This window comes from Miniopterus natalensis, chromosome 2 (genome assembly GCF_054644295.1).
Source record: "Miniopterus natalensis isolate mMinNat1 chromosome 2, mMinNat1.hap1, whole genome shotgun sequence".
In the NCBI taxonomy this organism is placed as follows: domain Eukaryota; kingdom Metazoa; phylum Chordata; class Mammalia; order Chiroptera; family Miniopteridae; genus Miniopterus; species Miniopterus natalensis.
In genome coordinates, this window is record NC_142082.1 from 128,595,744 (window position 1) to 128,622,408 (window position 26,665).

The window sequence follows — 26,665 nt, forward strand, 5'->3', positions numbered from 1 at the left end:
AATTTTATCTGTTGAATATTTGTTTTAAGAGCCTAGAACTCAGCCTGATACAGGTTGGTAGGCAACAAACATTTGAATTAAGGAGGGTGCCTTTAAAGAGGGTCAAATGGATGCAACAGCATATAGTAAATTAAAGTGACTTTAGTGCTCCATAATCCCGTATCTTTTGGGCTTTTCTCCCAATGACTATAAATAAAACCAGTTCTGCCAAAACAACTCTCTTAGTTATGTGGGGCTACTGAGAGAACATACATTTATTTTTTTATAGATCCATGAAAGCTTTAAATATATGGAACTCTGTGAGTTAAATATGTAAGGCATAGGATCCTTTCTTCTTTAAATGAAAGCCTTTAAATATCCCATTTGAATAGCATCTATTTAGAGGATTAGCAGACACCCCTAAATTAGATGGTTTCACTAACTAATTGATGATATGCTCTAGTGTCTGACAAATATTTTGAGAAAGTTTGAGTTAACATTTGTTTGCAAGTGTCAAAAAAACCCTCAAAACTGAATTATAGCACACATAAGACAAAGACAGATCTGTTATCTAAAAAGAAAGTAGTACTTGAGTCCACTTCATTCAAAAAATTTTATAACCATAATATTCTAGGTATAACTTCATCCTATATATTTTTTTAAAAATCCATAGGCATAACATCTGTCAAAGTGTTTTCAATTCTTCCTCTTACACTTCAAAGAGCTATTGAACGTTATGCAGAAGGCGTATGTTCATAAGTAATATTGCTTGATTTACAAAATTCTTTCTCAGGGAAAAATTCAAAAGGTCATATGTGGATATTCAAACAATACTAGGGGGAAAATCTGACATCTTTCACTAATCAGTTCTGTACTTAATGAATCAGTCTGGCTTGCCCAAATGTTAAATTATGAAACCACACTATGTAAAATGCATCTATTACATTTAAAAAGAAGTTAAATCTATATTTATTTACTAAGCACTGTTAAACATTACACAAAACACATTCAAGTGGCAAGTAATTATAATGCAAGCCCTTGCATGGCAATCCAAATTTATTGAACTACTGATGCTAAGTTATACAAAATTGCACCACTTTAATTAAGGCTTTTAGTTTACATTTGGCCACCTCTAAGTAGTTGTAACATTAGGTTGGTCAATTTAAATACTGTGGCTCCCTGTTGGATAGATAGACACACAATCTTTACACCCAAACGTTAATGCATACAAAGCAACAAGGCATTGTTAAATAAAACAGCAATAGTTACTGCAACTTAGGCCTTGTGACCAATTATACATGATTAAAATTACTTCCCACATTCACATCCACAGTACTCGTCCACCATTTAACATCTCAACCAAAACGTTACACATGTGAAACAATCACTAACAGGCAAAAATACTAAACCTGTATATTTGGTATTGCAAATACACTTATGCATGAGCAAGCAAGGAATTCACAGTGAGAATCTACAGCTGCAGAAGCCTGAAAATGATTTACAAAAATTGTTAAATCATTAAAAAATTGTTTGAAAATATACACTTCTTGTTGTAGACCCCCACTGTACACACAACTATAAACATTGTTCCCTATGTAAACAAAAAAGGAAACATATAATAAGAGATTTGAAAAATCTGGACATTTCCTTCCCAACAGATATTAAAGGCGTCTTTAATCTAAGACATTATACTGAAAGGACTATCGTATTTTAAAGACAAGATCACTGTCTCCACAGGTTTTTTAAAAATTAAAAAAACTATATAGCTGTGTTAATCAAAGCGCTTATTTGTACAATACAATGATAATGACCTTGATTTTCTTAAAAAAAATTACAATAAGCTACAAGTATCAAAGAAGCGAAGTTATCTGGAGTAGTCTATATAGGAGCTCTTTGGACTTTCTTTTATTATGCTAAAATAGTGGTGCTTTTAGGATTTACATTATTGTACTCTCCAATACAAAGTATGGGGCGTGTTAAAGTATACAGTACACCATTTTCATACATGTACAACATTGGTGGATGAAAATGTCTCTTAGCAGTAATACTGGATTTGTAGCCTCTGGTTTTACCAGCTGCATACTCTAGGGCTATTATATAAGTAAAAATCTCTCTTGTGATACTGGAAAGTGATTAGAATGTGCAAACTGATGTAGTAGCTTTCATCCGCCTCTTAAAGGGTACCACCACAGAAAGTCCATTTAAGATGTTGGTAGGTTTAACAAAGTTGGAATGCTGGCACTGTTGAATTGGGCAACAGTTCTTCAGACCTGTCAAAAGAAAAAAATAAATAAATTGCAAAATGGGTTGAAAATAGCACACAAAAGAGCCAAAGGAACCCATTAAGACAACAATGTTACAAATGAATAGAATGCAGGCTCTTGTCCTCATTACATTAATGACAAGGTACCACAACTCATAGCAAAGCAAAGCAAGTGTAAATGTTTTCATCTTTTTGGAAAGACTTCATCTCTTCTGCTGCTCTCTTGAAAGTTAGTCAAATGAAAGTTTTAGATAAAAAAGGGGAGTGTTCCTTAGTGCAAACTTCTGTGTATTACCTTCTGAAGATTAAAAACGGGGAAGGGAGACAGGACCACATTAAAATTTTAGGTCAGGCCAACTTTATTAGAATTCAGATTAAAAGAAAGACAGCAATATTAACAAAATGTGTGATACTACAAGAGTGTTTACAATCCTAGAATTACACCGTAAGTATAGAATGCACATCTCGCTAGAATTTCTAGTGTCAGAAAATCAAGACGTTTCTTCCTCATTCTTCCAATAAGAGTGGCTCAAAAGCTAGCTCAGAGAAGTAGACAAAACAGAATTTATTTCATGATGGCTCCTTAGGGTTGACAGTTATATACTTTTTAATTCCGTATTTACACACATTCTATCAACTTTTAGATGAATGCCAGAAAAAGTTGGTATTACACTAAAATCATATAATTAAACTTAAGAAAATTGTGAGTGATGTAAATAAAAGAAGTAAAATCAGAACACATTGTTTGCCAAATATTTATTTACTTTGGGTGATTTTCTGCATACGTGCCTGGACAAAAAAAGGTTCCCCCTTTTATTGTTTTTGTGGGAATCAGACTTTGTTGCAAGCTCCAGAAACGCTGTTAGTATGTATGTGGCTACTGATTTTCCCAAATGCCTTGAACTACAAGCCCTCATTCAGAGTCTGAGTTTGCTAAGTTTTCCTAGCAGACTGAATGTAGCAAATTGGAAGGGACAGGTGGGAATATATGAGTTCAGGTACACCTGTGAGAATGGGCATGTATGTGGTCAGGAATGACAGAATATCAGAAGTGACAGGATTTACCTCTAAACAGAAAGCCTTAAACAGAGAGTAAGATCAAAACCCCCCAAAAGATACAGAATCAGAGTGCTATGGTAGGACAGGGCCATTTAACATAGGAAGAAGCAGAACCACAAACATATAATGTGCCCAAGGATACAGTACAATATGGTTTAATGAACACTGAGCAGGAAATCATTTTGTTGGCAAACATCAGTAGCTAAATGATTGAGGATTTATCATGTACCAGGCACTGGTCTAATTGCTTTATAAGGATTAACTCATTTAATATGATTATTTTCAAAAACTATATAAAAATGTTACATGCTCAGTTTTCCTTTGCTGTCTCATCTGTGGGCTGAAATTTGTGGTTCTCTCTGCCTGGAACTGTCCATCCCCTACACAATTTTTATTTAACTTTCATTATCAGCTCAGATGTCTCGTATTCTGAATCCATAGTTTACATGTGATATACCTGGTTTGGTGTCCCAGTTACGTGCTCCTATAGTACTCATAATAACTAAGCATGGACTTGGGAGCCAGTCTATGGCTCAAATTATGAGCCATGTACTCCAGATTGCTGGATTCAAATTCTGGCTCTGTATTTACTAACTGCAGGGCTTGAACAAGTGACAATCTTTTTGTGTTTCAGTTCACTTGTTTGTAATATACAGTACTTAAGAGTGCCTGGCATAGGATAAATGTGTCAGGGGTTCTTATTATCAGTACTAAGATAGACTTATTCTATAGTAACAGCATTTATCATATTTTGTAATTATTTGTCCAACTCTTCCACTAGACCTTAACTTATTAAGGCAATGAAGAGGCAAAGAGAAAAGGTCAGTTTTGCTCATCACTGTACTGTCAGCACAAACCAGTGTCCCATTGGGGCTCGTACATATTAAATTAACTAGAATATTCACTTATGTGGAATACTTTACTTATGATGATGATATGTAAATGAAATAATTGTTTTATTCACTAGGATATTAGACTAACTCATGGATATCTTAAAAGGGAAGTAACTATTTTCTTTTTTACGACAATAAAAAATCGTATACTTGCTGTCTTAACAAGAGTGCCCTAAATGAAGTAGAGATTAAAAGAGAAAATGATTTTAAAAAAGAGGAAAAGAAATGAACATACCTGGCTCAGAGCTACAATGCATTTAGGATATTAAAGCAGCTGACATGACGACTTTTTGCGGGCCTTCCCAGGCACTGGAGTTTTTCTGTTAATTTGCCGCACTAGATCATAAAAGATCTGCAAACAAATTATTTTTTTTAATTACAGGAAGGAAAAAACTCAAAAAAACCCCCAACAAAACGAAAAATGAAAAAGTAAAATGAAAAAATTGAACTGGATATAAATGAACCCCAGAAAGCAAATATTTTATTCAGTTAAGAAATGAGAGTAAAACCAGGTATTCTTATAACTGCCAAGTTCTTTTCTGTTTATTTTTTAGTAGGGCTAAAATTGTTCTCCTTAAAATAAGTACTGAGTTAAAGGAGGTATAGAGATCTTAATCTTAGTTCAGTTAGAACATTTACCATCATACAAAGAAAACAAGCCTTATTCTTCTTCAAACCTTTCTATGTATCTTTACAACATAACTTTAAGCCCCTTCAAGGCAAGAACGGTGCATGCCTTTTTGAATGTGCTCTTTTACATAACATCCTTTATATACCTTAAGACTTAATCTGTCTTCCCCACCCCTACCATTTTTTGTCCAGTCTTCCTTCCTTCTCATGGTTAACTCCACTTTAATAAAGAGGCTAAAATACCATAGTTGCTTATTAATATGCATATATTTAATGTAAGATTTCTGTCTACAAAGATCAACAAAGCACCCTGAGTACACATTAACTTTGGGTTGTGTTAATATACACACATTATTTTCCATTAATTCTGAATGTTGAATTCCAAATAGAGTTTTTAAAGTATATTTCACCATACCTCATTAACATTTATTTTTGATTTTGCAGAGGATTCTAAGAATGCACAGTTGTTCCACTGTCTTGCTAGATTTTGACCTTGCTCCTTTCCTACAACTCTTTCATCTTCCAAGTCACACTTATTACCAACCAGAATCATTGGAACCTAAAAATATATTTTTGAGGGTAAAAAGAAATAAGTAAATAAATACACGATATAAATTCAAATTGAAAGAATTCTAAGTCAACTCTAAGGATTAATTTTTTATATTATGCCAGAGAAAAATATTCAATTAATAATTTGCAATAAAATTTACAGTTAAATATGAAAGTCTTAACAATTAAAGAATCTTTCACGTGAAAATTTTAGAAAACAAACTATGATCTGTTTATGAAGGGGAAAAATAACCCTTAAGATTATATCATAATGGACTTATAACTGACTATAGTAAGCAAAATAAAAAACTTTTTTAAAAAGGAAATACCAAAGGGTGTTGCTGTAAAAAGCCAATATAGCTCAAAAATTTTAAATGTTTCTCGTAGAGATGTGAACCAACTTCAAGTTTTCTGGTTTCCTGACACGCATTTATCAAATAATTATTCCCAATTTTACAACTCAAAAAGGAGAAATCTGGAAAGTCCCTAAAAGTAGAATTTTTAGTTTCTCATATAGTGTATTAAAATGTCAGAAAGTAAAATCATCTTTATTTACTAAAACTCTAGACCACATTAATAATGTGTTTGGATACGTGTGATGTTTATAATTTGAAAGGACATTATGGAAAAATAATACTTATTCTGCAAAACTCCCTTTACTCATTTAGAGACTGACTCCCTAGAAACTTTTTGGGAAAAAAATCCAAATTAGAAAATCAAAAACTTTGGCTTTTTAGGAAGATATAGAGTATTATATTAATAAGTACTTGTTTAATGCAACTAATAGAAGAAAACTACAGTAGTTACTAGAGACAGTACAAAACAGACTTACTTCACTGAAAACAGAAGTGCTTCACTGAGGTTGCTATAAATATGTAGGGTACCTCAAAGTTTATCACTGCTATATATAGTAAGATGAGGAATTAAAGTAATCTTTTTGAAGCTTCCTACAGAGATTAAACTCCATTATGGGGCACTTTGAAGGGGCATGTAAATTAACATTAGAGTCTAATATATTTTTTGGTTCCCTTTAAAAATTATTATGCTCTTTTTCTGTCATAGTTGCTTTAGATGTGCTTATATATAATACTGATTTTTTTTTTTTTTTAAATATGTTTTATTGATTTCAGAGAGAAGAAGGGATAGGGAGAGAGATAGAAACATCAATGATGAGAGAGAATCATTGATCGGCTGCCTCCTGCATGCCCCATACTGGGGATCAAGCCTGCAACCTGGGCACGTGCCCTGACTGGGAATCGAACTGTGACCTCCTGGTTCATGGGTCGGCGCTCAACCACTGAACACACCAGCCAGGCTAAAAAGGCTCTTAAGTCTACCAGTAATGTGGCCAGAACATCATCACTCACTCTATTAGTAACAGTTGTCACCCACACCTCTCCTTCCTCCCCACCAAATGCATGCTTTAAAAATGGGAAAGGCAAAAATTTTATTTTACACAGGTTAAGGGGAGAGGAGTTTTTATTTTCACATTATATATATTTGAAATATGTCTGAGGGTTAAAGATATATTTTGGCTTTTCAAGGAAAATCTTTTGAAACACAAGCCCCCGAAAATAAAAACATCAACTTTAAATTGGGTTTAAATTTAAACTTTTAAATTGGATATCATACAATAAGAGTTTAAAATAAAGTACATTTATTTATTAGGATGTCAGCTTACATCATCAGTGTCTTTAACTCGAAGAATCTGTTCTCTCAGATCTTGTAAGTCATTAAATGTGGACTGTGCTGTGATGGAATAAACTAATGCAAAGCCTTGTCCATTTTTCATGTACAAATCCCTCATTGCTGTAAATTGTTCCTACAATAGAAAGAGTCATTATAGAACAATAATGTTGTGACAGTTAATTTGACAATTTTCAAAGTCTATAATTAGAGTTCAATGAAGAATATTGTAGTATTATGTAACATATCTTAAAATTACAGTCCACGGAAAGATATTTGAAAAGTGGTATTTTAAAAAATAAGCTTTTAATTTAAAAATGATACACCAAAGCAGATTTATGTGCAATAAATATACTCCAGTGGGACAGAAATATCCTGTCTCTAAAAGCTACTTAAAGGAAGCTTTTTAATATTTCATAATGTGTAGGGCACCCAAACTGAATCTCTAAGTTACAGCTAGCTCACAATGAATGCCCTAGTTCTACGGGGTCCTCCAGTATGCTTACCTATAGCTTGCCATATTCCCATATATTTTCTCTTTCATTAGACTGTGAGACTTTGAGGGTAAGGACACAGTCCATGGTACATATCAGGTACTCAAACATTAGTTGAATGAATACCATATATGCAGAATAAATCTTCCCTTCACCTTCAGATACCAACAAATCTAGTTGGTCCATAAATACTTTGAAGGAGGGAAGATATCATTCAAAATACTTCACACAGCCACAGAGGAATAAATGTGTATTATGTAAATCAATAAATAAGTATACCCAAATATTTTCCACATTATTTAAAATATGGTAATAAATTTTAACTTGTTTTAAAAGTACTAGTGAGACTGAAAATTTTCATCCCAACAGTTTCTAAGTATTTTTTTTAATAACTGACCCCCTGTAATTACAAAGGATACACAAAAAAAGTAGAATTCAAGAATAAGAAAAACAGCTTTATAATTTAACCCAAGTCGTACTTTTAAATAAGCTCAACTAGTATTTGTCTATAGAGTACTAGCATTTACAAAGTCAATACTGCACAAGTTGTGCATATACTTTGGTACTTTGTTTTACATACCGTTCCTGCAGTATCCAAGATTTCAAGCATACACTGTTGTGCATCTACTTCAACTTGCTGGGGGGAAGAAATCAAAATACGCCTTCACTTTTTAATGTAAACAACACTATCTTAAAATGCACAAAAGCTAATGTGACATTTAAAACAGAGACAAAGATTATAGCAACTGTAATCTCAAGCAGTATTTTAACAGGAGGAAAAATAGCTAGATAATCAAGGTCCACCAACTCCAAACTATATTAGGTGCAAAAACCATGTATACTGACTCAACACTCGGATACTGACAAGATCCAAGCTCAATATGAATCACTCAGCACTTAGTTCTAAAAAGAATTATTTCAAAAAGCTCAAAAAATTAAAATCAGTTGTAGTTCCAATAATATCAGAAGTAACTCTGTCTACCTCAATTCTGCCATACTTCAGAGTTTCTTTTTTCTAGCTAACCACATCCCCTTCATTGTACTGCAACAAAATTTCTGGTAGCAAGGAAGCAGAGGGGCAGCTATAAAATAAATTGTGTTTCTCTGTTACACCTTTTCACATAACATTTTCTAGGAAAAGTTATTTAAAATTAGCTGTGGATAAAAAAGAGTTATACTACCTCACAGTGGGGGTGCAGGAAGGGCTTTCCAGTTTTTTTTTGTTTTTGGTAGACTGTAGACAGCAGGAGGAATGAAACACAATGTCTGCATAGCAGCAGGGGCCATGCTGTATCTTACGTAAGATGGGAGATAACTTTCTCCCTACTACATTAAAAATGTCTGCACATTGTTTTATTGTCATATGTTGTGTTAGTAAACATCAAAATAAACCTTTCTATTATGAGCAGTGGCACTTTCTCAAGGAGTTATTAGTAGGAAGGTTAGGGAGATTTCTGTACTTACATCTTTAGGTTAAAAAGAAGGGAACCTGAGACTACTTTTTAGTATTTGGAATAGGGGTGGGATGGAACATGGAGCTATCACTTGAAATGGATGACTTAGCTCTTACACTTATTTGCCAAATTACAATGTTGGGGTCAGGGTAAACTTAAAATTCTCAGAGGAAAAGAATGAAACAGAATGAGAGAGAGGGACAGTGAGGGTCAAGTGTTTAAGATTCTCATAAACTGGTAAACATGCAATGACAAGAAATAATCAACTTTTCCCACTCATTTTATAAATTAACTCTGCTTCTTTATCCTACTTTGTAAATAACATTCAATAATTATAAAGCTAAAACCAATAATTTATATCTATAGTCAAGTCAAAAGCAAAAGGCCTTTTAATGTAACATATACCTTTCTGTAAGAATCTTCTATCGTAGGATCATATTTTTCAACAAAAATTCCTTGAACAAACTGTACAGTCTGAAAAAAAATGAACATACCATTATATTTCTAAAGAAAAGAACAAATCCAAATCTGTACATTTCAAACTATTGATTTCACACAGGTAGTTCTGCCATTGATGAAAAACCACTACTACATTTGAATGCATGCATTTGGTGAGATTACCTTAGAAAGCCTTTTTATTTTAAGTAATCACCATGCTCTTTATTAGGTAATTAATTCTAAATTTAGAGATCATACTATATTTAAAAATTTTTTAATGTTTCCAGTTTCATTCTTAATTGAATTTTAATTAGAAAGTGGATAATTGTTTTGTGTACACACATATGTGTACACTCAAGACACCCCCCCATTACTTTGGATAAAATTACAAATGAAAAAGCAGCTCGTGCTCTGTTGTACACACTTCTCAGTTTGATTCCAGCATGTCAAGTTCTGTGCTAAGTAGCTAAGCGAGATGGTCAATCTATCTCATTTGGGGCTTTGTGAAACTCTCAACTATTCATCAAGTTATTTTCCCTGAGTTTCTTCCTTTCTGCAACCACCATCAAGCTGTGTCATTTTTCTTCCTATACTGTTCCTTGATATAGAAAACATGGCTGCCAAAATAACTTAAAAACTGCATAGTCAAAGGTATTATTTGAAAAAGGTTTTTTCATAAGCTTAATTTGATATTTTCTAACATTTTATATATATATATGCCAACTCTCAATGAGAAAGACCAAAACTAACTCTTATCTGGCTCTGAAATGCAGACACACACACATTTTTATATGCTCTCACCCTCTGTGCTTCAGCTCAAACTGTATTCTGGCATATTTCATGTTGGTCTGGAACCAATGTTCCAGAGAGAATACGATCTACCCAGATGTAACTAAAAGTTGACTAAAATTACAGGAAAAATATTATATTGCTTCTAAAATCACTATGAGACTTCACCTTAACAAATAAATGAAAACAAATAATCAAACCTAAAGCTTAACAGAAGAACAAGTCTTGGAGCGAATAGCTTAGGTACAGTGAGAATGACTTACCAGAGCAGATTTTCCAACGCCTCCTGAGCCAAGAACAACTAGCTTATACTCACGCATGGTGCAAACTTGTCAAAAGCTAGTACCTAGAAAAGAAAAAAAAGAATTCTTAAGTAATCTTTTTAATCATATGGTTCTTATATAAGTAAGACATTCAAACAAGTAGATTTATTTAAAAATTATTACTATACCATACTAATACGGAGCATCCCATAAACAGATTTACTAAAGAATGGGTCTTTTTAATGTATCAAATGTAGAAAGAAACTGCAGGATTACAGACATGACTTTCAGTGCTTCCTAAATTCAATTAGAGTAAAATATTTATGCTATTAAGAAAAAAGGGGGGGGGGAGAGCTAAAGAAAAGCTTGAAGGGGCATTCTATTGGTTACAAGATGGCAGCAACAGACACGTTTACCCCGCTTTCCTGAATAATCTGTACCCTGAGTTACGAGCGGTTGAATGCCTACTAAGAAAGGAATATACCAAATGGGGGAGAAATAATTCTGCCTTTCATTGAGCTAATATTCTAGAAAGATAAAGAGGATAGGGCAGGAGTCTGTGGACAAATCCAGCCCACTATCTGTTTTTGTACATAAAGTTTTAGTGAAATACAGCCATGCCTATTCATTTGTGTATTGTCTGTGGCTGCTATCTTGCTGTGATGGCAGAGTTAAGAAGTTACAGCAGAAACAATTTGGTCTGCAAAGCCTAAAATATTTACTCTGGCATTTATAGAAAAAATTTACTGACCCCTGAAATACACGAACGGTAAATGAGTTAGCAGAGAAAGCAGACCAAATATCCATACTGAAATGGGAGTTACAAAGTGTCTGAAAATGGTCAGGAATCAGTAGCAGAACTGAAGAATATTAATGTTCAGACTCAAAAAATCTACTGACTGTTCAATATGATGAAATACTGAATATCAATAATAAAACCAAAAAGAAGCAAACCATACTTTGCTTCTCATTATAAAATTTATAATTATCATTATAAAATTTCAGTATACTAAAGATAGAGAAAGAAGATCCTAAAGTATCCAGAACAGGGGATAACATGAGAACACAAAGTTCCCACATCCCTAGAAAAAAAAATTGGTCAGTAGCCATGGTACAAAAGTAGCCACCAGAACAGGTTTTAAACCTTCGTAATAAAGAAATGACAGTTCTTTAGTCATGGTAACAAGTTTAAACACATTTAATCAACCAATAACCGCTTGTTTCATTAAATATGCTTCTGCAAACTAGTCAATTACTGATAGTCCCTTCTGAAAGTCAGTCAATCACAAATGGACTCACGCTGGTATATTTGTGTTAAATCTCTTTATATGTTCTTTCCTTCCAGCCTATACTCTTGGAAAAGATATCCTTTGTTTTACCTACCTATGACACTCCTTTATTTCTCCTTAGGATGCCAGGCCTATTGCATGGGCTTCCTTCCAAAACTATATCCTTCACTTCTGCTAATCTACTGTGTATTTTCTTCTGTTCCTGAATGGGGAGCCCCCCCACCCCACTCCATAGAAAGTTAACTGCAAACTTTCCCATTTACTAGTTCCTATATTTTATTTCGAAACTTGAACCCATAATTCCCATAGACCTTTTCCCAGTTCTTGAACATAGTGTCCTTCTGTGAGTACACAGTTCTTACCAAATTATAATTTTAGGAAAGAGGATATAAAATAAATTGAACCAACTTTCAGCTTTAAGAATATTCTACCCTATAGCATGCATATAAATTTGGGACAAATAAAGAAATTACTCTCTGTAAAGTTTAACCAAAGTCAGGTTTATTTATTGTAAAAAAATATTTAAAAATAAAATTACAGCCTTGGCTGGTGTGGCTCAGTAGGTTAGAGCATTGCCCTGTGCAATGAAGGGTGTCGGGTTTGATTACCGGTCAAGGGCATGTACCTGGGTTTCGGGTTTGCTCCCTGCCCTGTGGGGCGAGTATGGGAGGCAACTAGTCTAGGTTTCTCCCTCACATTGATGTTTCTCTCTCTCTTCCCCTCCCTCCCTCCCTCTCTGAAAAGCAATGGAAAAAATATCTTCAGGCAAGGATTAACAACAACAACAAAAAACCCAAACAACAACAAAAAGCAAAAACAAAAAAAATAATTACGTAGGTGACATTTCTATTAACAGTGCCACGTGGATATCACCCAACCATATAGACCTATAATAATTTCTAGTTGAGAAATATTTTTAAAAACTTAGGGTTTTAATGAAAGATGCCTCCAAATTTGTGTTTCTGAACCTAACACTAAAGGGAATGTGGTAACTATGGGGACAAGAATTTCCTAAACATCCCAAAGAACAAACGAACTACTTTAACACAAATAAGACTCATCTCCTGCATTCTTTTATCCATTATGTAGCTGGGTTATGTCACTTTTTAATGACTTGTCATTTTTCTTTATATACAACTTAAAAACAACTCATGTCAATGAACCTAAATGCCAACCAATCAACAACTGTGTTGCTTGAGAGACAGTGCTTCTATCACTGACATTAATTCACTCCTGCCTTTGAAAGGTTGTTGATCTTTGGACTCTAATTCCCTACAACTATTTAAGACTAGCAGTCTGCTCTGCTCAGGGGAGGCAGTGTCTGATTGGGATAGCTATTCCTTATTAAGTAATCATAACTTCAGCTTTGTTTTTTGTTTCAGATATGAATGGTCTCTCTTATTCTTTGACAGTTGACCTAAGACCTTCATTTGGCACCATTCCAAATGATGCCCTTAGATAAACAAGTGTACTAAATGGGCTGCTTGTGACCCACTTCTGTTTGTTCTTTGAACTTGCTGTCAGATGAGTCAGTCTTAACAAATGATGGGAGCTCCAATTGGTTCCTTGAGCTTTCATTGCTAAATTTATTTTGTTATTCTAGGAATTACACCAAATAGATCTTTGTGTAAGGCAATTAAGCCTTTTGGTTTTGGCTTGGAGGTGTATTGTTTGGTAAATATTTTTGCCATTAGTTTAATTCTTCAGTTACTTGCTTTGTTTCTGTTCATCTATTTGTGCAAAGTTTTGTCTCATGTGTTTTGTTTTGTACTGGACTGTCTAGTTTTACTCACTGAATAGAGAGTGCTCCCTTTGGAATGGATGGAGGAATAGGCCCAATAAGCTTCCAGCCCAATTCAAACTAGCCCCAAGCACTATAAGGTTGAAGATGAGTGACCAAGCAAAGGTGAATGACTGGTCAAACTTCCCCTTGGGTCACTTACAAAACCTTCATGATGGCATATTATAAAGGTCATTAATTGTGGGATTGTTGATTATGTGGCTCCTTCCTAACTTGGTTAGGAAACCTGAGAATCTGTTTGTAAGGACACATTTATTATTATTATTATTTTTTGTAAAGCACTCTTAAATCATTTTTATTTAGGAATAATTTACATCCAGTGAAACAAGTAGGTCTTAGGCTTACAGTTAAATTAGTTTTGACATATCCTAGTACCCCTGGCAACCATAAACACAGCCCTCATTAACATTTAAAAAAAATTTATTTTTAGTTCTTTAGCTTTTTTTTTTTTTTTAAAAAGTTTTTATTGATTTCAGAGAGAGGAAGGGAAAGAGACAGAGAGATAGAAATATCAATGATGAGAGACTCATTGATCGGGTACCTCTTGTAAGTCTACTACCTGGGATCAAGCCTGCAACCTGGGCACGTGCCCTGACTGGGAATGGAACTGTGACCTCCTGGTCCATAAGTTGGTGCTCAACCACTGAGCCACACTGGCCTAGCAGCCCTTATTAACACTTAAAACATTCTATTACCCAGACAGTTCTCACTGTCTCTCTTCCTAAGTAATTATCACAACACAATTTTTCTTGACTCTAGTGATCTCTTTCTTATTTGTCAAAGCCAAAACCATCTCTAGGAAGAATCTGCGTATTTTGTAAACTTCCAATGTAATTTTGACTCTGACACTTAAATTGGTAAATGACAAAAATTGTGACTGGCAACTGTGACTTAACAACTGGACTGATGGTCAACTTTTGGAATGTCAAAATTAATACCTTAAGAGAAACTATAATTATAGAAAGATTTATGAGACAAAAGTAACACTGACTAATCAACTTCTTTAACTGGTACTCTGGGGCTTCAAAATATGACTGAAATAGTCTCTCTTTTCTTCTACGTTGCTCAAATCTTTGGAAACCTATCCTCCCTGATTCATTCTGTCTATTTATATTACCCACAAAACCTTCTATTTCTTCTGCTCCTTCCCTTTACCTCTGCAATGAACTACCTTTCTAAGGATTTCTCAGCAGAGGAACAATTATACTAAACAATAAAGAGCCTTTTAATTGCTAAAGTAGAAAGAAGAGCTATAAAAATTGAATTTAAACAATGACCTAGAATTTAGTTGAATTTATGCTTAAGGATTTTCCTAATTCTCAGGAAGACTGACAAATTTGTTACAAAAATTCCAACTTAATTACTAATTAATTTCCCCATAAAGGAAAAAAGGTTAAAAACGTAAGAATAAGAAAGACCAGATTCAAACAGCTTTAAAAAAATTGACCTTGAGAGAACAAGAACCTATTTAGGTTCTAGTTCAGAAGTCTTTCTTAGGAGTAGATTGGTGAAGATTTAAAGTTGCAAACAAAATAAAAATGACTTGATAGAAAAAAAGTATAACTTCAGGAAAACTTAAAAAATATTCAGTTCCTGGTCAGGGCACATGCACTGGTTTCGGGGTTGATCCCCAGCAGGGGATGTGCAAGCGGCAGCCGATCAATGACTCATCATTGATGTTTCTATCTCTCTCCCTCTCCCTTCCTTTCTCTCTGGAATAAATATATATATTTTAAAAATTCTGTGGTAGATCCTAGAGCTGAGGTAAAGGGAGACATGTCCCTTCTTTCTGACCAGATTAAACTTAAAATGGAAAATTGATAACTTAGAAAATATACAAATGGCTGAGCATTTTCAGAGATCCTCACAAAGTAAACAAGCTAGAAATTTTCTAAGAAATGGGAGCCTATGGAATAGGATACCTGTACATACTGCAAGTAGAGCCATAGGAAGAATCAAAGTTCCATGCTTACTAAGAAAAGAAAGTAGAAAGATCCCATATTTGTCCCATAATGCTGCTCCAAGGGAAAACATGAGCACCCAACAATTCCCTGACCTTTCTTCACTGGGGGTGGGAGTGGACTGACTAGAGTCATAGGGACTATTCTGGGGTGATGGAAGTGTTCTAAAACTGGCGGTAGTGATGACTGCACAACTGCATAAAGTTACTAAAACCCTAAAACAAAAACACTGACACAACTGACTGAATCAACATAAAATTACCATTTAAAAAATACTGACTATAAAAAGTAAACATTTATGGGAACTACGTTTCTTTCTTTTTTTAAAAAAATATTTTTATTTTATTTTTAAAATCCTCACCCAAAAACATGCTTGTATTGATTTAGAGAGAGGGGAAGAGACAGGGACAGAGGGAGAAGGAAAAGTGGGGGGGGAGAGGAACGTGGACTCCAGGATGAAACATTGGATCGCTTCCCACACCCACCCCTACCTAGGATTGAACCCACTAACCAGGCCTGTGCCCTGACTGAGAATCAAACCCGAGACCTTTTGGTGCATGGGATGATGCTCCAACCAACTGAGCCACATTGGCCAGAGCAGAATTACATTTCCTAATGAGATGGTAAGGACTCTTTTTCCCAGTTGCTTCATTTATCCATAAATGTTACTTGTTGCTAGAATGAGTCATGTTCACTCATATTAGTACCTCTATAAGTAATCTCTTCCTTCTATTTTTTTATTACTGATAAAAAATATATCCTTTGCATGGATATAGGACATTTTCTTTATCCATTCACCAGTTGGTGGGTATTTGGATTGTTTCCAGCTGGTGGATATTATAAATAATGCTTAGAGTTTATTTTAATTTTAGTAACTCAGCCAAGAAGAATTTTTAGCACAGAACCCTATGGTCATAGGAAATTGAAAATAATTCAAATTTTGAAGTAGAGAAATGTGGCAGTAGTCAGCAATAGACTTTCAAATCTAAAAATATAGTGACAAAACACATCTAACTTGCCAGTAAGTTTTCTAACAAGGAATGCCAATAAGAAGAAAATACAACTAAGCATAGTCATTACTTTTCATTAATTTTTTATCACTATTTCCTCATATGGACCCAGCCACCATAATATTTTAATTTAAATCCTGATAAATACCAACGCTAGAAGTATTTTTTCCTTAAAAATAAAATCTAACAGTACAATAGCCAACACTTAAACTAATATTATTTTTCAAATCTGTGCCTTCTAGTAAACCAGCTTTGAAAAATTATTTCTAGATTCTAAGACTGATAAAAAAATTGATTTCACTGTGAATGTCAATTTTGGCAATGACCATTAGTTTTCAGGATGATTGTGTGGATGCTTCCAGCTTTAGCAGAAAAGAGAATGTTGATTAATAAGTAATGTTTGTCATTGGCTTGTTGGGGGGAATAGGAAAGAAAGCGGTGGCAACTGCATATTTGTGAGCTGTTTGCAGAACTTTCTTCTATTAGTGTTCTTAACTTTAAGGTTATGAATGAGCACTTGGGAACCTATGAAATTCCTAAAATTTCATGCAGAATTTCAAGATGGGAAGAGTGACATAAGGATTTCAAGGGGATCTGTGATAATTACTGTTTGAGATATTGAGAATTATTATTCTCTTTCACAGATCTTCAAAGAGGGACAATGTTGACAGCATAGCATAGTGTTCACAGCACCAAAGTTTAAAATCTAGGTTTTGTATAATATCAGGCAAGTCATGAAAATTTTCAGAGCTTCACTTTCATTACAGGGAAAATGGAGACAGTAATCCTACATGATAAGGTTGTGAAGGAAATGACAAGAATGTAAATTCCACAAAAACTAGCATTTTGGTCTGTTTATTCATCACTGCTATATCCTCAGAATCTGAAACAGTGCCTAGTATATACTATGTGCTCAATAAATTAAAGAATAGTATGTAGTAGTTTTCCTTAAGAGTCATGGCACCTGGCACATACTAACAATCAATAAAAGATAGCTTTTAAAATAATAATAGCAACGGTCTGAGTGCTACTGCTCAATACAGTGCAGCAGAACTGCTGTTCTTTTGGTTAGAACCACTGCTCTATACCCTTTTACCTACTAGCTCAATAAAACATATAAGAATGCAGTTAGGGACTGCTGTGTTAGTCTGATAAAGTTTCTTCCAGGTAAGTGATGAGACAAAATGCATAGACTAAAACTGGTTTCCAACCATATGGGGGTTCTATCTTTATTTCAGTATTCCTGTCACTCACTGTATATGTTAAAATCAACTAAACTATAATTCTTTAGCTACAGACTCTAAGGCTTACTACTATATTCCACTAAATACATTTTAACATCTCTGAAATTGGAATGTGTCTTACAGAAACCTCCCTCCCCAGTATTGACAAAAAGCAAAAAGCTAAGTACATATTAGTATTGTGACTTGTTAAAAAATGTAGTTCAGCCCGGCCCGGCATGGCTCAGCTGCTGAGCATCCACCTAGGATCCAGGAGATAGAGGTTGGATTCCATCAGGGCACATGCCCAGGTTTGTGGGCTCGATCCCCACTAGGGGGCGTGCAGGAAGCAGCTGATCAATGGCTACTCTCTCATCATTGATGTTTCTATCTTTCTTTCCCTTCCTCTTTCTGAAATCAATAAAGATATATATTTTTTAAAAATGTAGTTCAGGTAGAAAGACTGGGAAATAACCCCTTCTTGTAAGTCTTTAAAAAACAGATTACGCAGCTATAAAGAAGAAGGACCTCGTATCCTTTGGGACAGTATGGATGGACCTGGAGAATATTATGTTAAGCGAAATAAGCCAGGCAGAGAAAGACAAACATCAAATGATCTCACTTATACGTGGAATCTAAAGAACTTAATAAACTGATGAACAGAATAGATTCAATGACATGGAAGCATGGATCAGACTGATGAATCTCAGAGGGAGGGAGGAGGGTAGGTGGGTGGAGATTAACCAAAGAATTCATATGTATATATGCACAACCCAAGGACATGGACAATGGTATGGAGAGGGACTGGGGAGAGGGTGTGGGAAAGAGTGGAATGGGTCATTGGGGAGAAAAAGGGACATCTGTAATATTTTAAACAAAAATAAACACACAAAAAAATAAATTAAAAAACACACACACAAAAACAGATTACTACACAAAAGTCTTATTAATACTGGTGTTTTCTGACCCTTAATATTAATTACACAAGTCAATGACCTAAATTGTGCTGCAAGTTATAAAGACTGTAATTTGGATAGTCTAGGGAAAATCTCAGTGTTACAACTTTAGGTATACTGAGAAAATCCTGAGATTGTATTTAATTTTCTTGAACTTAAAAAAACCTGGAGGTAAAAAAAAAAAGTTGTACAGCTGTCTTGTAATTACCTCATGTTGTTAAAATTTAAAAATGTTGATAATTACTGGCATTTTTAAAAAGTGGCTATTAGAAACTAAAAAATACCAAGTTTAGCAAGTCACTCAACTCTGAATAAAATATTAATGCTGACAAAAAAGTATTTTTTTTAGGTAAATGAATATAATACTGATGGTGACAACATGTGTTGAATAAACATGCATGTATCAGCAATAGGGGATATCTTGGTTAAACATTTTGCATGGTCAACTATGAAACATTCTAGTTTGAATTTCCAGTACAGGTGATGAGATTTTGTTGGTTTACATATGCTCTCTTTTATGGTATTCCTTGTAAATAACTGCATTTATTTGTAAAAACTGAAAGCAGTTTGGAAGTTATATGTAAAGTTAAGAATTGCTAATTAACAATATGCCTATGCTAATCTGCAAATACAGCATTACCTGAACCAGAACTTCTGGGTTCCAGAGACACTTGTTCTCAACCATATAATTTTATTTAAATTAATCTCGTTAATAAATGTAAAAAGTAGGTTATGTGCCCTGGCCAGTGTGTTCCAATGGTTAGAGTGGCAGCCTGCACATAGAAGGGTTGAAGGTTTGCTCCCCACCCGTCAGGGTGCCAGTGAGAGGCAACCAGTCAATATGTCCCTTTCACATTTATCTCTCTCTCTCTCCCCCCTTCTACTCTTGCTGAAAAGCATTGGAAAAAATATCCTCAGGTGAGGATTAACAAAAAACAAACAAAAGGTAGGTTATGACAAGAATCAAATCCTTGAAAAGTGATAAGCGACACTTAAAAAAGTACAAGTCCTTTCCCCTAAAATATTATGTCAAAGGGTCTCCAAAGAGCTGTAAATTAAAACTTTCCTAAAGCATTGGTAACTCAAGCAATTCTCTTATTCTCAAGTTGTTTAACCACAATCCACCTCACTCCTCCAACCAGTCTGAAATTTTTTTATCTTAAATGATAAATAAAGGCCTAAGTAAAAACATTTAACTGCTGGTTCCCAAAGTCAAGTGACATTACTTCTTCCACTAAACACTTTCTGGAAAAGATGATCTGATTTCTCCTTTCCACCTCCAACTCCCAAAGTGGTACGTTAGCAGCTAAAGAGAATTACTGTATTCTCTTCTCATTCCCAAATAAAATTAATTCAAATGTAAGAAGGACCTGGTTAATCTGTTGGACACAATGATAGAATTCAAAACTTCTGAGCAGATTTAAAAATTATTTTTGGAGGAAGAAATAAGGTCTAAACACTACCTCTCATAGCCTTTTAAAAATAAGACTTATAACAGGGAACTATAAAACAAACAGAAAGCTGTTAAAATGAGTACTGCTTGCCATATTTACTTTCTGAGTTGTCTGCCTATCTCATAATGGGGACAAATGGGAAATGTTTTCATTCTTATAGTCTGCTGAGAAAGGTCTTCCCTGTGAACTAAATTTCTAAATCTAGTCAAGTGTAGAACTTGTAGACTATCAAATTGTTTACAGCATTTTCTCTATTCTGACCATATTTATAATACCTCAAGTCGGAAAAAAATTCTTACCTTGCCCTTTCCATGGATTAATATTGCCAGTAAATAAAGATTATTCCAACATATGCTGTGACATGCAATTAATTGAAGGTCATGTTTTCCAGTTTTATCACTGAAGTTTTAACTGTAGTTACCTTTCAGTTCAGTACTTGATCACATCTCTGAGAGAATGTATTAACTAGAGTATAACAATTTATCAGTAATGTGACAAGTGCAGAAGAACCAGTTTCTTTATAGATTTCTCAGCCAAGTCAATAAATTAGCAAGGTAGTTAAGTGACAATAAATAAATAAATAAATAAAAAAGGTTCCAACAATGTTTCAAAAGCAGGCAAGAAGAAATAATGTGGCCTCAAGATCACCTTATTAGTTTCTAGCAGATCCTTCCACAAGGGTTGAATGTGTGTAAAACTCTCCCTGCTCCCAAGACTTATTTGCTCTTGTCAGTCCCCGCCCCAACCCCACCTCTCATGTCAGATCTAACTGTAAATTCTATAGGCACACATAGTGACTCAAAGATCTGCTATGTGTTCCAAACAAAATTTAGGTAACCTGAATATGAATATTAACTTTATTATTTGCTGTTTTATTTTTTATTTTATTTTTTTATTATTATTTGCTGTTTTAGAATCTGATACACACACAACTCCTTAGTAAACTGTATTTTAAATTAAAGAAAAAAAGAGTACAAGCTCTAGATCTGGTTTCTGGGGTTAGAATGTCAGTTCTAACACAGATTAGCTAAGTGACCTTGGTCATGTTATTTAACCTTTTTGATTCATTTCCTCTTCTGAAAATGGGATTAACAGTACCTACTGCTTAAAGTTTTTAAGATTCAAATGAAATAACTTATCCTACACAAAATGTTTAACACCAGTGAGTAACAAATAAGCAGTCTATTTTTAAAATAAATATTTAGATTTTTAAAAGACCACTAACAAGTTACCTTTTGTACTTAAATTGCCATTTAAGTTCACACCAATTATTGACAGATATCACAAATCCCAATTAAAAACAAACTACATAAACCTTGGCATAAAAAAATAAAAAACTTCTTATACTGGCCCTGTATGAATTATAATTCCAGTAGAATTACAATTGGTATTTAAAAAAAAAAAATCCCATCTGTCTATTTACAGTGCTTAAAATTTGAAGGGCTTTAAAAGCATACTATACATACTATACTATACTATACTATACTATACTATACTATACTATACTATACTATACTATACTATACTATACTATACTATAAACTGTACACCTGGGGGACCTGTCATTGATTTGTCTCTCTTCTTCACTCCATTATCAAGTTTCATTCATTCTACCTTGGTGTCTCTGGCATCAGTTTCATTCTCTCCACTCCATTACCTTATAAGAGCCCTCATTATTTCTCACATGGGAAAAGGGGGATACAGGAGGCAAGTATGAAGGGAAAACATTTTTAAGGGAATAGGGACATTCACTGGAAGATGATCTTCTGGGAGAAAGTATTAACATGAGAGAATTCATCACATCATGAATGCACAGGGGCAGGGGTAGGTAGAAGAGGAAGGGACCTTCTTTGCTTAAGAGTTTGACCTGTATTCTATAAGAAACTGAGAGACAAAGAGTTTTGCAAATTGGGAAATGACATAAACATATCTGTTTTAGAAAGATCACATAAACTAAATATTAGTTTTCTGAATTTTGGAAATTCAGTAAAAGTTTACCACAGTGACCTTAGTCAAGGCAGTGACAGAAGAAATAAATAGAAGGCATATTTGAGAAATGTATAAGTCACAATCAAGAGAACATGGTGAATGACTAGGTGGGTGTGAACAGAACAATAAAATGCACCATGATCAAACAGATGGTTAGTAAGGCCATTAAGGGAAAGGCACCTAAGAGGAACAGACTTGGTTTAGTAGATATCTTTTGGAATAGGTCTCAAAGACAGTGGAGTAAAAACTGACAATGGTATGGACATGACAGCAGCGTCTTTTATTCCTAAAGAGATTAGAAAGAAGATGCTCACTGCCTGTGTTCAAAAGGCTTCAGGCATGGAACATTGATTTGTTTAGTGAGATTATAAGTATATAATGTGTAATTTTGTTTCACTCAGTATTTCTGGCTTATTAATTTGAAATGTATGATTTAGATGATTACAAATCTCAATTCTAAGATTTTATAGCTTTAGTTGTAAAGCTTCATCAAATAAACTTTGATGGACTCTTTTGCCAGTTTGAGAAATAAAAACATGAACAGAAATGACTAATATTATACAAAATCAAAAACCTTTTTAGTCTTAATGAGTTTCTCAGTGTAAAACACTTAGTAACTAGCTTGTATTGTACAATAAACCATACAATATAAAAATTATTTGCCACACAGTGAGTGCCTTTGGACTTGCTCCTTTTTCTCTTTATCTGAAGGCTTTCGTAAACAGGAGAGTACCATCTTACATCCTATTTTTGATTTCTCTAGGATTAAACAAATACTACTGGTATGGTGACACCACTGTCAATGTTGGTCTAGTCTTAAATTATATACATACATACATTTATATGTCTCTACTAAAAACCAACCAAAACTATTATAAGCAAAAAAGTAAAGATTTCCTCCTCCTTATGAAAAGGAAACCATTGTTTCTCAATGTTAAATTTTCTGTTTTCTTGTCTTCTCAAATTTTTTCATCACCCAAATCTCATCTTTACATTTCTACACATCAATATAATGTTGGATACATCTGCTTTAAAGGCACAATAATTTTTCTATAACAATGTGGTCCAGGATATAAGCTGACAAGTCTCACGAGCTGGTAAAAAAAACAACCCATAAAAAGCTAAAATACCATCAAATGGACTCTTCACATTTTTAAAACAAGAAAAATAACAACCAAACAAACCATCCCAGAAGAGCCTATTTTAGCCAACAGATTAATCAGATTAAGGACACTATTATTATTCCACATAGCCCCATGAGGCATGTTACAATTTAATCATTGCAAAATGGGAGTAACCAAAAAAGGGGGGAAGGGGGTGGCAGAGAGAAGGAATCAGGTCTTTAAAGTTCTTTTTGGTATAAAATATCAATATTTTTAATGGTTCTTTTCCAACAATACTATCAGGCACAGTACATGTCCCAGAACAGTTCATGTCCCACTACGGCTAAACTGATAAAATTTGCAAGGATTTTCAGTAGCCACTTTAAGTTGTATACCTGCTATCAGAGAGATCTCAACCATGGAGTTTTGTGGATTTATATAACATTAACACATACAAATGCTAATTCCAACAAAGAAATGACAAGGCACAGACTATCCTAGACACTGCTTTAGAAACAGTCTCTGCAAATCTATGACTAAAGCTTAAACCACTTTAAAGGGAATGAAGGAAAATTTCAAGCTGCCTCAGACCTTGCTACAGCTAATAAAACACATTTAAATATTATTCATCTGACAGATTATGAAATTTTTAATTAAAAATTTAAGTAGCACCACCTTCTGAAAAGACCAGTATGCTATGTCATAAGCAAATATCTTTAAATAGATGAGTTAATAAAATATTTTTGTATTTTCATTTGAACATTAAGGAATGGCTGTCCAAAATAACATTCAGAAACTTAATAAATAAAAGCCCAAGTGTCCCCAGTAATCCTTTCCTACCAAGTCAATCACCTAGTTACCAAGCATTTATTACATTTCCTTGAAACTGTGTTAGCACAGTGGTATGTAAAGGAGATAGCTACATTATTAAGTGAAGTCAGGGTGACCAACAGTCCGGGTTTTAGTACTGAAAAGTCTTGTGTCCCAAGAAATCCTCAGTCCTGAGCAAACCAACACGGTCGGTCATCTTGGGCAACTAAAGGTACTTAAAAAATGAATTAAAAATGTTCTGACAGTAGAAGTCTTGATAATACATCTAGAAATGTTTAGCATTTTCTTAAAATATGATCAATATACTATCTACTTTTAAGGCACATTAATTGGTTTACAACAAAAACCTGTAAGAAGATGAAAAAAACAAAAATAAGAGGTCAGAAACATATACACTGCATAGATTTGAAGGAAATTGTAAGAGACTGACAAAAGACAGTTAAGATAACCAGTAATTTCAGCTCCATTCTACAACACTGTATGAATACTAAGCACTTGCTATTTGTAGGTAGTGCAGATACGAAATGTACATATCTTAGGTCCCCTATTTTTCACAACAGGATGTTAACTGATACTATAGCATCTGGTATCTAAAGCATAGTGAGGGAGATTAAAGAAGACAGCAAACTGAATGGTAGCAACACTGACACTATCCCAGGATCAAATTGGAATTACAACTAAAATATAGAAAAACCATCCTGAATAATCAACTGCAACTGAAGATGAGCTGGAGAGCACCCTCACAACCAAGGAGGAAAAGTGGAGACCACACAGAGACTGGCAGGAAGTGCAGAGGCACGAGAGGGATGGTTGGGCTCCCACAGGCAGTAGCTGAAGGTCCAGAGGTATATCTCAGCTGTGGGGGGTTCCTACCGAAGACTCTGGGGCCTAAACCCCAGGCTGGGGCCCCCAGCCAAGAGCACCAGAACTGAGAAGAATGCCCATATAACATTTGGCTGTGAAAAGCAGCCAGGTTTCTGTCTGTCAGGGAGAGACTGCTGGAAATGCAGACACTGTCTTAAAGAGCCAATGCACAATGTTTCATGTGCAGCCACTCACCTTGGGCTCCATCAGAGGGAGGGCAGAGTGGACTGGCGTCATGTGAGGAGAATCTAGGGTTATGGGCTCTGGAGGCAGAGCTCAGAGGGCACCCCTCTGGACTCCTGTGCCTAGGAGTCATTCCCCCATACTGCAAAGGCAGATATTTACCTCCCAAGCAGCTTTTGCCTGAGGGGGAACCAATTGCTCCACCCTGCTGAAAAACCTCTCCCCTACCCCTTAGAGTTTCTACAGCCTAAGGCTCATTAAGAGACTCATAACAATCAGCCACCACACCCTGTGGAGTTTCTACAGCCTGAGGCTCATTAAGGAATCAGATTAATCAGCCTGCAGGCAGAGGCAGACTTCAGAGTGCTTTGAGTCTTTTGTCTTATGTGCTTCTGGACCTGGGCCTTGGAAAGGCAGACTTTGGTGGGCATCTTGGTCGTGCCCAAACCCACTCAGGTTCAACAGTAGGTTGTTGATAGCTCCAAACAGGGTACTCAAGGCCAGTCATAAACAGCGCCTGACACTGGCCTGCACCACAGACCTTCCAAAAAGACTGAGAGTCCTAGCAGGCCTACCTAATACAGAGAAACAAACCCAAATAGGCAGCCAAAATGAGGAGACAAAAAACCAAAACCCAAATGAAAGAACAAGAGAAGTCTCCAGAAAGAAAGCTAAATGAAATGGAGATAAGTAACCTATCAGATACAGAGTTCAGAATACTGATCATAAAGATGCTCAACAGCAAGAAAAAAGATATGGAAACTATGAAGGAAATGAAGGATGACATAGCAGAAATAAGTGACATATTGGAAGGAATAAACAGCAGATTAAATGAAGCTGAGGATAAGATCAGTGAATTAGAAGACAGGGTAGAAAAAAAAAATCACTCAATCAGAGATCCAAAAAGAAAAAACAATTAAAAAACAGGAGGACAGTCTAAGGGAGCTGTGGGACAACATGAAATGTAACAATATTCGCATCATTGGAATGCTAGAGGAGGTCGAAAGTAAGCAAGAGTTAGAGAACCTGTTTGAAGAAATAATGGCAGAAAACTTCCCTAACCTGGTAAAGGAAAAAGTCACACAAGTTCAAGAGGCACAGAAAGTCCCAAGCAAGAAGAATCCAAAGAGGCCCACACCCAGACACATCATAGTTAAAATGCCAAAAATTCAAGACAAAGAGAGAATATTAAAGGCAAGAGAAAAGCAACCTGTTACCTACAAAGGAGCTCCCACAAGGCTGTCAGATAACTTCTCATCAGAAACTCTATAGGCCAGAAGGGAATGGCATGAAGTATTCAAGGTAATGCAAAACAAGGATCTGAAACCAAGACTACTCTATCCAGCAAGGCTATCATTCAGAATAGATGGCAAAATAAAGAGCTTCCCAGACAAAAAAAGACTAAAGGAGTTTATCACCACCAAACCAGCATTGCAGGAAATGTTAAAGGGACTGCTGTAATTAGAAATAAAAGCATTGCAAGAAATGTTAAAGGGACTGCTATAAT

The 26,665-nt window shown here is 34.9% G+C and overlaps 1 protein-coding gene across 1 annotated transcript in view; it reads right to left on the reverse strand.

Moving 5' to 3' along the window:
• Positions 1–578: 578 nt before the first annotated feature.
• RAP1B (RAP1B, member of RAS oncogene family) overlaps positions 579–26,665 on the reverse strand; it is a 43,284-nt gene continuing 17,197 nt past the window's right edge. Inside the window, exons 2-8 of the mRNA XM_087814554.1 lie at positions 10,498–10,580; positions 9,413–9,481; positions 8,134–8,190; positions 7,055–7,195; positions 5,240–5,383; positions 4,430–4,546; positions 579–2,249 (exon numbers count right to left, since the gene is read on the reverse strand). Coding sequence (XP_087670680.1) covers positions 4,460–4,546; positions 5,240–5,383; positions 7,055–7,195; positions 8,134–8,190; positions 9,413–9,481; positions 10,498–10,554 — 555 coding nt within the window. The 5' untranslated portion in view covers positions 10,555–10,580 and the 3' untranslated portion in view covers positions 579–2,249; positions 4,430–4,459. The remainder of the gene's footprint in view (positions 2,250–4,429; positions 4,547–5,239; positions 5,384–7,054; positions 7,196–8,133; positions 8,191–9,412; positions 9,482–10,497; positions 10,581–26,665) is intronic.